The following is a 13,147-nucleotide window of genomic DNA, read 5'->3' on the forward strand; positions in this document are numbered from 1 at the left end:
AATTGACGGGTTGGTTGGTATTGAGTAAAAAACACTCATGAAAATTGAATGCGGCTTAAAAATCTCCCACAGTACCTTTTTCCAATCCCTTCTTTAAACTCTTTGCAGTTTCATTGATTCCTAATTTAATGGCTAAGGCCCGCCACTGTCAAAGAGAAACACGGTAAACATTAAGAACACCAAGAAAAAAAATGTTTTTACTTTTATCTTTTTTAACCCACACATACAAAATTTACTGAATGCCTTCCTGAAAAATTACCCCAAGTCAGACAGAAATAATGCATGCACTCTACTCTTTTGTTGTTATTGATTCGGGTCATTCATTCATTCATGTCTTGCATTAATTTAATATATTTAAGTTCGTTGAGATTTTATGTTATGATCGATAATTATCGTAATTTATTGAATTAAGTACGATAGGGTTGAGTCGGGTCGGGTGTGTAACTTCTTAATAGGCTCTCGAAAATAAAGATAGGGTTGTTGATAATGCTCTTATTCGACTAAAATGAAACATTATTGTGACTAATTAATTAGATAATAAATATATTGATGGTGATGTTTTGGAAGATTCACTTAATTTTTTAGGGTTTACATTTATTACGACTTTTCCTAATAAGTTGAAGAATAGAAAAAAGTTAAATTATTTTTAACAGTCAGTGATAATTGGATATGAACAATGTGTTTGAATTGAAATTTGGTAAACAATTTACTTGGGGTTTTTTTTATATTCTCACCCAATAATTTTAACTTTTTTCTTGGTGATATTTGAGTTTAGCATCATCAAGATGCGCCTATTGTGTTAGTCCTGAAAAACGAATCTTCACCAAATTTTATAGACCCTTTGCTATAAGAAAAATTTTCATCAGCTCACTTCAGTGATCGTAGTGACCATTAAAATAATAAATATTTGTTAAAGTTTTGTTTTCGCTTAGAACCTCTATATTTGATGACTCAAAATTGCTATTTTGTTTTCTATGAAGAGGAGGGCCAATGGTAACTCTCATACTAAAATGAAACATTATTTATAGCTTGCTCAATAGCTATAGATAATGAGACTAATATGTTAGGTTAGAAAGACAGACGATTGCTTATTTATAGTTTATTCAATAGTTATATATAATAAGTCTATATATATAATACATATACCGCAAATAACTATGTATAGTAATTCTAAATTGTTCCGTCTATACTTTTGTAGGTTCAAGGTTCAAACTTTTTATTGAAATCAAGGTCGTCTTTTTTTTTTTTCAATGGGACTTATTTTCTTCCTTTAACTAAATCATGACTTAGTTTTTATGTATTACTTTATCCTTCAAATACACATCTTATCGGTTGGTATTCATAATAAACTTTGATTTCTTATAAAGAGTCTTTAGGGATAGTTTCGTTCTTTTCCTTAGAGTTCATTCCTCAAACATGTTCTAATTCTCTCCTTAGATTTCGCATACTTATTCTTAGGGTCATAATGAGTCCCATAAAAAATTTATGAACACGTACGGATCTTTTAGAATCTTAAAAACATTTTAAAATTCTTATAAGGGTGTGTTGGTCATCTACCACCCCAATTCTTGGTTTAAATCCTCCCGATATTCTAATGGTCTTTTAACTTTGTATAATACTTTTAAACCATGACATAAGGCTCCACATGAAATTTAATGCCATTTAAAAGTCACTTTGGTCATAAGTCAGTGGTACATAATTATAGGGGCATTTTGGTCATTTTGGTCATTTTATGCATACCCTTGGTTTAACCCCTTCATTGTAATCTAATGGTTACCAAATTTCATACATAACCTTATGAAAAGAATTCATGTACGTGTTTTTGTCTTTACTTTTGTACATGTTTTTCTATTTATTTTTGTTAGTTTGTCCCATGATATTCGATTGTTCTTTGTAGACAACTATCTACTTTCAAATTTCATTCCAATCCATCAATATGATGCATCTCCGAGGCCTATTTTTGAATCGTACTTGCTCGAACTTGTTCAATCCATGTTTATGAACCCTCATAGAAGTATACCGAAGTAGAACGAAACACATTTTATACTAAAATACTTTAATCACAATACTTTTCAACTTGCAAAATAAAGCATACAACGGATGAATATTTAAGAAACAAAAACACTAATCATTCTTCTCTTATAAATGCTCGACAATTGATAATTTCTCCTAAAAATGTTCCATGATTGATAACTTCTTAATGCATGACCGCCACATCGGATGATTCTAACGTAAGGTTTAATGTTCGACTTTGAACAAGTTTTGAACAAGTCGAGCTTATTGACACACATTTTACTGTATCTTTTTCCACGGTTTTAATTAAATGGGCTATAATAAAATAACTGCATTCACCCATTTGCTAACAATCACTCTTTCTTTTCTCTCTCTTTATATATGCTCTCTCACTTTGTAAGACTTTGAGGAGACCTCCACTCCCTCATCCCTTCTTTCTTGTTTTTGGTAAGTTTATCCTTAACCCTTCTCCCATTTCTTCCAATATACCTATGGTTTATTATTAACTTTTTCCCATGTTATCCAATAATTCTACAGGCTACCTTTGATTTTTCCTTCCACGTTTTTATATTTAGTTCCCGTTTTTACGTTTATCTTGCTTAAAAGATAGTAAACTTGTTAAAGATAGTAAACTAAACGAAGCATTCTTTATAAGAGTGTAAAAATCTCTCCCTGACAGATGTGTTTTAAAAATCTTAAGGGAAAATCCGAAAGGAAAAGTCCAAAAGGTCAATGGACTTGAGCCATCACATATTAAGCTGGTAAAAATGCCTCGTGATGTTGGTTTAGGGTTTAGAAGGGTGGATGTGGATTGCTCAACGACACATTCCAACTTAAGTATTTAACACAACTACGATTGATGAGAGATAAATTGGTAACATAAATCCAAAATTGAGATCCCTAGAGATATGACATTGAACGTTGTTGATCGGTAGAAGAGAATGTGCCCAAAGATCACAAAATTACTACGTCATAGAATCACCATTGTTGGACGCCACACCATTAGGCCCAACATTACAGAAAGGTCCTCATGAGGAAGTGATGGATATGCAAACAACCCACCATTGCAGCAAGGTTGGTATCAAAGCATGCAATGGGGATCGCATGACCAATACAATAGTATCATAACAAGTCATGCACAATGGACAGGACATGCAATTGGATGATTTTGAGTTGGTATCCTTATTTATTGCTTAAATTTTCCATCCACTCCCTGAATCATTCGAAGATAAATTCATCAATACAAAGAATTTGTCAAGATTTAAGATTAAGTTCTATCAAAAGAACCAACTCTATTGGTATTGCATATATAATTATTATACTGAACAATCAAATTCACCTTTCAATGGTACAACTCAATAGATAGCTTTCAAAAATTATTTTGGCCGAACAGTTTAAAAAGAAGAAAAACAAAGATGAGAGAGGATATGCAGGTAGTTTCAGACCAGACCGAGCCAAGTGTTAAATTTGAATTTATCAGACAGAGATGCCGTAGTTGCTAATTTTGGAGACCTCCTTGCTCAAGCCAATTCTTTCCTTCTTTGCCTCAGAAGCAAGGTTAGAAACCTGCAATGCAGAGCCCAAGATTAGTGTCTATTGATATATACCATGGTTTATAACTTCTAATTCTATCCATTAAAACCTTGAACTTGAATAAGTCTATTAAAATTAATATCTCCCCTGAACCAGCAAATAAATCATAGAAAATTTAATGAATAAAGAAACCAAAATAATGTCAAAGATGAAAAATATTTGGAACCTAATCCTAGAATCAAAAATATTAAAGTAACAATCAATCTAGCAACAAAATAACACAATTAGAAGAGTAAATACCCATCAAGAAAAAGTGTCACATCCAACAGAACTGAGAGAGTAAAAAATGAACTTTTTTTTTTTTAAACAATATGCACACGTCACTGGGTTTTCGATAAATCACAAATGATAGGGGATTGATGATAAAAGAATATAATGCCGTGAAGAACTATAAGTTCATAGGGTGTATTATCCTGCAATTTCCTCTAATCAGATGTTAAACATTTCTCTATTGAATCAATACTTTGAAAAAGAGGATTCAAAGCGCCCAATCAACAGTCTTCAACGGGGATGTAACACTATAAAAAAAGTGAACAGTCAAATGGAACACTTGCCTGAGTCCTAAATCGTGAAGCTTCCCTTGTCGGAAGATCCGCAAGAATATCTTTTAAACCTGATACCATGGTACAAACAATAGTGTAAGATGAGATGTAGCAAAAATTTAGTGCACTTTTCTATCATCCTTCAACTTTTGCATGGCTAGAGAAACCATTTGCGTACCTCTTGCCTTCCTTTCAATTTTATGAGCTGACTGAATCACACCTTCGATCTGTTTTCCTGCTTGCCTGCAAAAGAATAAAAAGAGATGAGAATAGGTATCAATAAAGGGTACTATTTCTAACAGCTCATTAGCAGCAAATCTAGTGCAAACCTGAGTTTTGTTCTTCCTCGTATCAATTCCTCTTGTGCTTGAAGGGTTCTTTTCTGAAATGAAAAGTAAATAATTTTTCATTCATGGAGTACAAATGATTGAAATTGTTGAAAACTCAGCTGCAAATTGTACAGACGAGAAATATAATTCCTTTCCTGAATGCTTTCTGTTTGAACCATACAATCCATAATTATACTCATTCCATGTGAGCTTCTTTTGTACAGTTCATTAAGTCAAGTTACCACATCCTTGATTACGTAAATGCCATGTGAGAAAAGTCCCTCGTTTATGCATCCACATAGTCAGATAGGTATCAAAAGTGAAAAGCCAAGAGCTATTGGGAGCAAATGGTTGCCTCCAACAAGATATTTCTATGTTGGTATAAATCTCACTGTAAAGCGTGTGTCCCCATTCTTGTAGATGAGGCCTTTCTTGTGAACATGGTGGTGTAGCTAGTCATCAATGGATTAATAATTAATAGAATCTTCAATAATTAACTTTTTTTTCTGCTTCCAATATGGAGAAGTAATTATCATGGAAGCACATCTGAGTTCGTACAGTTCTCCCTTCTTTATTATCATCGACCATTGGGCAACTTTGCATACTTCCAAACTTCTCTCTCATTGCCAATTGTATCTTATGTTGCTAAATTCATCTTCATCGTCTCTACCAAGCATCCTAGATTCCCACGATTCCACTAGAACAACAAACCGCTTATTTTGAATACAAACCAATGTTCTATACAAGTCGTCAAGTTCTCCATCAACTTCACAGTCTCATACAAATCATGAAGGCTTTCTTTTCACTTTTTTCTTTTATGACTCTTTTGGTTTTGAATTTTTTTTATTCTACCCAAAGACTATATAAGTTTTATCAAATCTTGTAACAAGATCCTATACATAGTAAGAGCATCACTTCCCTAAAAATAACCACTCTTCTGAATTTAACGAATACAAAAGTATTCATGTGGCAATTTTACTAATTTTTCGATCAGTGGTAATGAGTTGAGAATTTAAGAGAAATATATAATCCTACCTCCAGCCTCTCACTTTCAACCTTTATCCGATCAATTGATTGTCGCAGCTCTTTTACTCTAGCATCAGCTTTGGACAGTAAGGCCTGCAAAATCAATTAAAAGATAGTGCTTCCCATGATCATCCATTTAAGAAATTGTAAATTTGTAAAACTTGAAATAACAGAATATATAAATTACATTAAAAACTAGTTTTTGAGTAGGTGACTATTTATGAAAAATATGCATTTTTCCAACTAAAAGAAGAAAAATAATGGAATAAATTAACTTTTTTTCTTTGGTTCAATGTTTGAGCAACACTAACACAATAAGCTGCAGATTGAGAATGAGAGGGATCGGGAAATTATCTATAGCTTCAACCTGGAGATAAAACTAAAAGAATAATAATATATATTTTGTTTAAGGAAGGATTCCGACCTACTCGAGCAGAAGAAGATGGTATTCATCAGCAAATGGAAGATGATACAAAAGACAGGTCATTGGTCCCTACCAAAAACCATTCAAGAATATTGTCCTTCACCCTCCTAGATATGACTACTTGAAATATCCACAAACAACAAGAAGAAGGGAGAAAGAGGTTGTCCTCGTCTAAAACCTCAAAACTTGAATTCTATCGGTTTGCCATGATTAAGGATGCTATACAACTCCAAATCTAGGACCTCTATTTATACCCAAAGCCCTTCTCTCACATAACTTTACTGAAAAAAAATATCAATCCACATGATTATTAGCCTTTTTGAAAATAAATCTTAAGGACGGACTTTTGTTAACCTGTCCACCAACACCTTTTCTCTCTTTTATAATTCTAAGATGTAATTGAGTAGTTTTTTCTTTGTACGTTTTTTTTTTTTTTTTCCGAGTTCATGTAGTTTTGTAGTTTAATCAATTATTTTGTAGCCTCTCTGTGGTTGAAGGTTTCGTAATAACTAAATATTGTATATCTAGACTAATTGATACTTGAGCGCCTGCTTCATAGTTAATACTAGATTTTAATATTGCATACAAATGTTTATATTTTATTAATTGAGCACTTCACTCTATTAAAAATCATTAAAAAAATAAAATTAAAATTAAAAAATACCCTTTTGCACTTTGCACTGAAGTAAAGCATGCATTCAGAGGGAAGACCATACAAGTTGAGGATTTACACGTCCATATGAGCCAAATACGTGAAGAAGGGTATTCCGATCTATCTCTCAAGGTCATTACAAAACTGGACTAAAAAGGTTTACCTTGAGAAAACTGTGAAGCTTTCCCAAGTCTTCTGGGTAATGTAATCCAAGACCGTAATGTTGTTTGTGGAACTTCATGCTTGTCTGCTCTAGATGTCATATCCATTATAGTTTTCTAACACATCATGTCAAATGCTTCTGGCAGAAGCGATGTTCGTGCTTGGTCATGATGACCATGCCACCTATCTCTAATCCAAGGGGTCAGATGATTAATGTGCTCAAATACATAGCACCTTCATTTTCTAAAAATCAAGTCTTATATACAATCATCGTCAAAAATATGAGTTGGTGGCAATAGAAAGGGTGCTGTGACATCTGAGGTTTGATCGATTTGGCTACCTTGTTTCTTCGACTATCCAAGGTGATAATTTCAAAACGTACGCAATTGATCATCCTTTACATAGTCTTCCTTGAGCCTGCATTCTTTTTTATCTAGGTACCATCCCCTCACCCTTGTTGCTCATTGAAAATCTCTAGCAGCATTTGAAGGTGGGAAATCAAACCACCTACTGGCAAGTTAATCACACCTCTATTCTTCTTTTTTGTAGGTGACTTTGGTTTAGTGAGAACCTGGATAACAAGTCTAATAATTATAGGATTAGATAGCAGAATCTGACTCCATTGAATTCAATTTCTTGATTAAACAAAAGTTGGCACTTCTTCAAAGGATTTGAAGGTCTCACAATGGCTGGACAACTTCAAAATGAATATGTTGAAAGTAGCTACATGTCCAACCAGTCTTTTAGCTTCTTCAATCACCTTGGATAGCTCCATCTCTAGTTGGAGCGAATCTAGGTGAGGCTTGCTTCAGTATTCATCTAGGTGACCATGTATCCAAAGAACCTGCCAGAAGACAATCCTAATGTACAGTTTCTCAATGAGCTTCGGTCATGTGTTCAAAATGTCAACAGCCTATTTCAAATGTTAAATGCAGTCCTTGACTCAACAGAATTTGACAAGCATGTCATCAGTGAACCTCCATTGTCTTGTCAAATTGGTCCTTGAGATTTGGTTAGGTAGTCTAGGTTGCCCTCCCACTCTTCAGGTCAAAGAGCATTACTTATTAATAATACTCAGTGTCTTCGTGACAAAATGCAATATTTTCTGGGTCAATTGGAAGCATTAAACCTAGTGGTAGCCTAAGGTGTCCATGAGAGTGGAAAATAATCCTTGGGGCATGCGTTGTTCACAACCTTAACCTTTGAGTCAGTCTCTGTATGCCTCTATTTCTTGTTCTTCTTCTTAACTACTATCATGTTTGCCGCCAATCTAGGTACTTCTTCACCTATGTGATGAACCTAGCACCAATTAGCCAGGCATTGGGCCTTCCTGTTGATCAAGTTGCACTTGAGCACAAACTTCCTATGTTTTGGCCTAACTGGTGGAAAAGAATAATTTCCAGCCCATGAGTGATGACCTTGGAGTCAATCTGAAACATGTTCGTGTGGTTCCAAGCATAAGAGAGTGGTTAGCCTTAAGGAATCAACTCAGTTCAGATATTAGCGTACCCAGAAGGTGTGGACCAAAGTTTGTGATCTTGTCCAAGATTGTTGGATGTAGTTGCTATGATGAAGCCTCTGTCTTAATGTTAGTGAATGAACACCTGCAGGCTGCTGCCTGGTTTCTAAAGAGACATTTCACACCCTGAGCAACAGGGTATTTAAAATTTCCAAATTCCCATCAAACAAATTCCACCGTAGCTATCTTACTTTTTAATGACTAAAATGATGATGAGCTTCACGAGATCGTTAGCATTGTGATAATTTCCAAGTTAGCTCCTGGTATGAAGATCAACGTTACCCAAAATTATTCTCCCAGACTTTATTATTGACCATCACAAAACAGTTCAGGAAAACCTGGAACCTTTGCTGCAGTTGGAAGCTTTCAACTCAATTATCTTGGCATGCCCCTTGTAAGCAAGTATTTCCCTTTTTGAAACCTTTTAGTGGAAAGATTCTCTAGAATATCAGAGAAATGAAAATCATCATATTCCCAAAGGGAGGGACGTTAACTATTATGCAACCTTTCCTATCTAATCCCCAATATTTCACGTTAGTTTTTGAATATCAAATAAGACTAGGTTCATGAAGTAAATAAGTATTTTGATTGCTGCCTATCCTTGTCATAATCTCGAAAAAAAAAAAAAAAAAAGACCTATTTCTTCATGCCATCCAATTCTTAAGGAAAACAATATCTCCAGATTTTATGGAAGAAAGTTGTTCAAGTTTTTTTAGCCCACTCAGTGAAATAGGTTGCCCTTTTAATTTCTGACCCTTCACTTTTCTTCCCCCATTCCTTGCAGCCAAGTTATTGTCTCCCCTTGAATCCAGTTTCTTCATTATCAAGAGGAGTGATCAAAAGGCCATACTTTTCCCCTCCCGTGAAGTTGATTCTGACGTAAACTTGAGCAGGGGTGTGGAGTGACTTTGCATCCTTCGAATAGCAACTTACAAGATGATGTTTTTGAAGATTATTATTTGGAAGATTTTTCTTCTATATTTGAAGACGGTGACAAAGCTGATCATCTTCCTCCTTCATCCTCAATACCTATTAAACTTGCATCTCTTATTAGTTTGTGGTCTCAGGATGTGTGAAATTCCCCTATTGGTTAAAGAAGGAAACAATGAAAGCCTTGCCCCTTTAAACTCTTCTGACCTGTTTTAGTGGTTTTCTTTCAAGTTTCCATGATTTTTGTTTTTCCTGCTGTTTTTGTGAAAAGTTCAGCTTCGTTGCCAATTGATTTCTTTGGTGGCTTCAGTCAAGCTTATCTCCAGATGGTCTTTTTTGCTGTTTCTTGTTCTGTGATTGCTGTAATTTTCATCTCAGGGTGTTTTCAAGGAGGTTTTTATTATGTTTTTTGGTGTCTTGCGTGCAATTTCAATGGGCTTCTTTTGTGTTCGGGTTCAATGGCTTTTTCTTTGTAAGATTCTCACTGGATCTTTCAGCTTCCTCTCTTTCGTTAGGTGGTTTTCCGAAGTTCCCAGTTTAGTTCATGTCTCAAGATTGTCGCAAAGTTTGTTCCTTTTTTATTCTTTCTTTTCAAGGTGCTTCTTTGTACTGTTTATATATCTTTTCTGTTTATTTGTTCACTCCCTTGTGGAGTTTGTATCCTACGAGCATTAGTCTCTTTTCATTTATTCAATGAAAAGTTTTGTTTCTGGTTCAAAGCCTTCAACAAAAATGGAATGGTTAGGTAAGAGCTACTGATGGTCCATCATCGAATTGGCTGGCATAAGCTTTTAACGATTAAAAAAAAAAAAAAAAAAAAAAAAAAAAAAAAAAAGAGGACTTGTCATTTGCAAACTCCGAGACAAGAACATTAGATTATGAGGAAGCAGGTTTGGAGATTTCCACAACAATAGAACCCCATGTAGTAATCGATAATTGTTAGTAAATATGGGTTGATAACCAGCATTAAATCACAAATAAGCATGGGAAAATCCAAAGAGACGGTGGAAATTTATTACAAAAGGAGATCTCAGATAACCTTTTCAGCATCAAAATTGTTATGAGAACGTGCGGCCAAATTAAAAACATCTTTTAGGAAACTTAGAAGGGACCAGTAACTAAGGATTTTCAACGACTCTAGTACATATCTGAATAAAAGTAAGCCACCATAAAACCTCTACCTGGAGGTCAAATTATTAAGCCTTTTTTTTTGTGTGTGTAATTGTGATAAGTAAAAATTTGCTCACCTCTTCATTCACGAAAAGTCGAACGGTTTTGTAGTATAAGAAATTTCTGGGCTCTGCAGGATCAAACAGAAAATTAGAACTATGGTTGAAAAATAAATGCTCAAGATTCAGATTGTTTCAAGTTTCATGTGCTGACCACATAAGTAGCCTCCAAATCTAGTTAAACTGTGAATTTATTGTAGTGGAATAATGTGCGCGTTTTTTTTTTTTTTTTTTTTTTTTTGAAGATTTAAGTAGATAGAATTCAAAATCACTACTAATATTCTTGAATAATTTGGTGTCATTAGAAAGCAATTAATTCTGGGAGAGAGATACGAAATATGGGAAAATGATTGGACAAAGTAAGTATTTGAAGTAAGAAAACGAATTTATGAAATTATAATTCACTTTTAAAGTCTCTTATCATATAATTAAAATTAATCAATAAATGAGGTCATACTTTTAAAGACTAACAAACCCATGCCAGTTGCAACTCCACAACTGATCAGCGGATGTGATGCAGCGACAAGAATGCCATCTGCAGAAAAAATTAAAAATAACACTTCTCAGTAATTTACATAATTGATGAGAAAGAAAAAGAAAAAGAAAGAAAGAAGTAAGGTAAGTTAAGAATCAATTTTCCATCAAAATGATAGCTGAGGAACAAACCTCTAACTTTTCCAAAGAATAAATTCTCAAAATCAGCAACCTCTGACTTCACATCTTGAAATGAATCCTAGAGGCATATTTTCAATGCATAAAATGATAAATTTAGAAAATAATGTTAAAGAAAAGAAAAACAAAAAAACAGAAGAGTCAAAAGTAGGCAATCAGAGAATGAACAAGGTACTATCAATTGAGGTCACCATTATAAAGAGTGTGTATCATTTATTCTGGCAAGAAAATAAAATGACTTGAAATTATTTATTACGAGAAACAAAAACTTTCAATGAAGTCATACGTCTAGCCCAAGAAAGATCTAGCAATGTTATTACTCTCTTTTACAAGAACCCCACCACATCACAAAATAGTGCTCATGGGACTGGAAATTTTCCTATATAACTAAGAGTTAATTAGCAAGTGGTTTATCTGCTTTAACCAATCCCACATGCAAAAGCTATCTTGCATGCTATATTACTGCCCAACCTTCTTGAAAAAGATAAACATCGAACCCAACAACATCCAGTTAGCTAAAAAATTAAGAATGTGGTGTTCTGTTTGTTTTCTTCGCAGAAGAGTTCTTGCTATTTCCTCAAAACTAGAATTTTGATCAGTCTGCACTTAAACTTTTCATGAATCCTTTGATGGGGAAAATCTTTATCTATCATTAATAGCTTCCGGAAAGTACCATGCATTACCTTTCGAACACTTCCCCCATAGTTCAACCCAACTTAGCCCTCACTAAAGTGTTCATGCCAGAGGGTTGAAGATAGACAAAATGTAACCCCAAAAGTGCAAACTTCAAACATAGAAGAGGGTTGCTAAAACCATTTGACATGTCCAATAAAATTATATCTTCACAAAAGAGAACAAGTTCTATTTGTTGAAAAGCTTAACTTTCCAACCATAGTCTGCCTCCAAAGTTGTGACATAATTTGTTTAATGCGTCTAAATCTATCCACTAGATGAAAATGACTTTACCAATTAAACAAAGAAACGTTTGCATCCTAACATTTCCCATGCAACCAATATCAAAACAGATCAACAGGTCTTTTTCTTAGTCCCACTTCAACTTTTAGACAGCCTGCAACTCGACCACCCTCCCTTATACTTGGGGGAAAGAACTGCAGCAAGAAACTGTATAAAAGCTCCCTATTACAAAGCTAACTGACAAGAAAATAAAATTCTAGCAAGAGGCAAGAAAACCATTTTCATAACCGAACCTAGAAAGAACAAAACCAGAACTAAGAAATGTAAGCAGGCGATCATTTATTTCCAAACCCAACAATTGGGTCAAAAAAATTTAAGAGAGCCTTAATTGTCACTCAACAGGCAAGGTCTGGAATTCGGTAATTTCAAACATTAGATATCATGAAATCAAATTGTACACAACAAGCATCGATCAACTAATGTGGATGTACGAATTGACTCCAATCAAAAAACGCTCAGTAACGATTCAAAACCTTTCAACCTCTTTCTCCTGGACATAAGCTAACATCCATTCTCAATTGGAAACTAAAGAAACAACAACAGGAAAAAAAGAATTGGAGAAATTACAATAGCCTTCTGGAAATGAGGATAGGAGGTGGAACGAATCTGAGCAAGGCGAGATTTGGAGGCTTCAACGGCAGACTCCAAGGAGTGGTTGATAGCGAGCTGGTATAGCATCGCCTGTTGGGCAGCGTAGCCGGCCCAAGACTTGGCCAAGTCTTCCAATGCTTGAGGTTTTCCTGGAGAAGATTCATGGTGATTGGAAAGCAAAGATTGATTTTCTAGGGAGGACGATGATCCAGCATCCATCGCCATTGCAACAGAGTGTTCTCCCGTTGGCGTATTTGTGCTGAGCCCTTCGCAAAACAATATTCTCAAATGTTGGCAGCCCCGGCTGTCTCCTCGTGCTTTTTATTTTAGGGAAAACATAAATTTTATAGCAATATTTAAATTAAATTAGAGATTAATAATTTTAAATTTTAATTTATTTTTATTTAATTTCGTAATATTAATTTATTATTTATTCTTTAAATTAATATTTTACTATTTAGTGGGTAATTATATATATTGATATTGAATT

General features: G+C 34.4%; 1 protein-coding gene across 1 annotated transcript; it reads right to left on the bottom strand.

Moving 5' to 3' along the window:
• Window positions 1-3,285: 3,285 nt before the first annotated feature.
• LOC111807564 (alanine-tRNA ligase) lies at window positions 3,286-12,973 on the bottom strand. Its single transcript, XM_023693335.2, has 9 exons — window positions 12,634-12,973; window positions 11,086-11,152; window positions 10,877-10,954; window positions 10,438-10,490; window positions 5,513-5,596; window positions 4,478-4,530; window positions 4,327-4,391; window positions 4,161-4,219; window positions 3,286-3,579 (listed from the first exon to the last, which is right to left on the bottom strand). The coding sequence occupies exons 1-9, from the start codon at window positions 12,880-12,882 to the stop codon at window positions 3,490-3,492; spliced, it is 798 nt and encodes a 265-aa protein (XP_023549103.1). The 5' UTR covers window positions 12,883-12,973; the 3' UTR covers window positions 3,286-3,489.
• Window positions 12,974-13,147: the final 174 nt, after the last annotated feature.

This window comes from Cucurbita pepo, chromosome 12 (assembly GCF_057944985.1).
Source record: "Cucurbita pepo subsp. pepo isolate OVF chromosome 12, ASM5794498v1, whole genome shotgun sequence".
NCBI classification, from domain to species: Eukaryota; Viridiplantae; Streptophyta; class Magnoliopsida; order Cucurbitales; family Cucurbitaceae; genus Cucurbita; species Cucurbita pepo.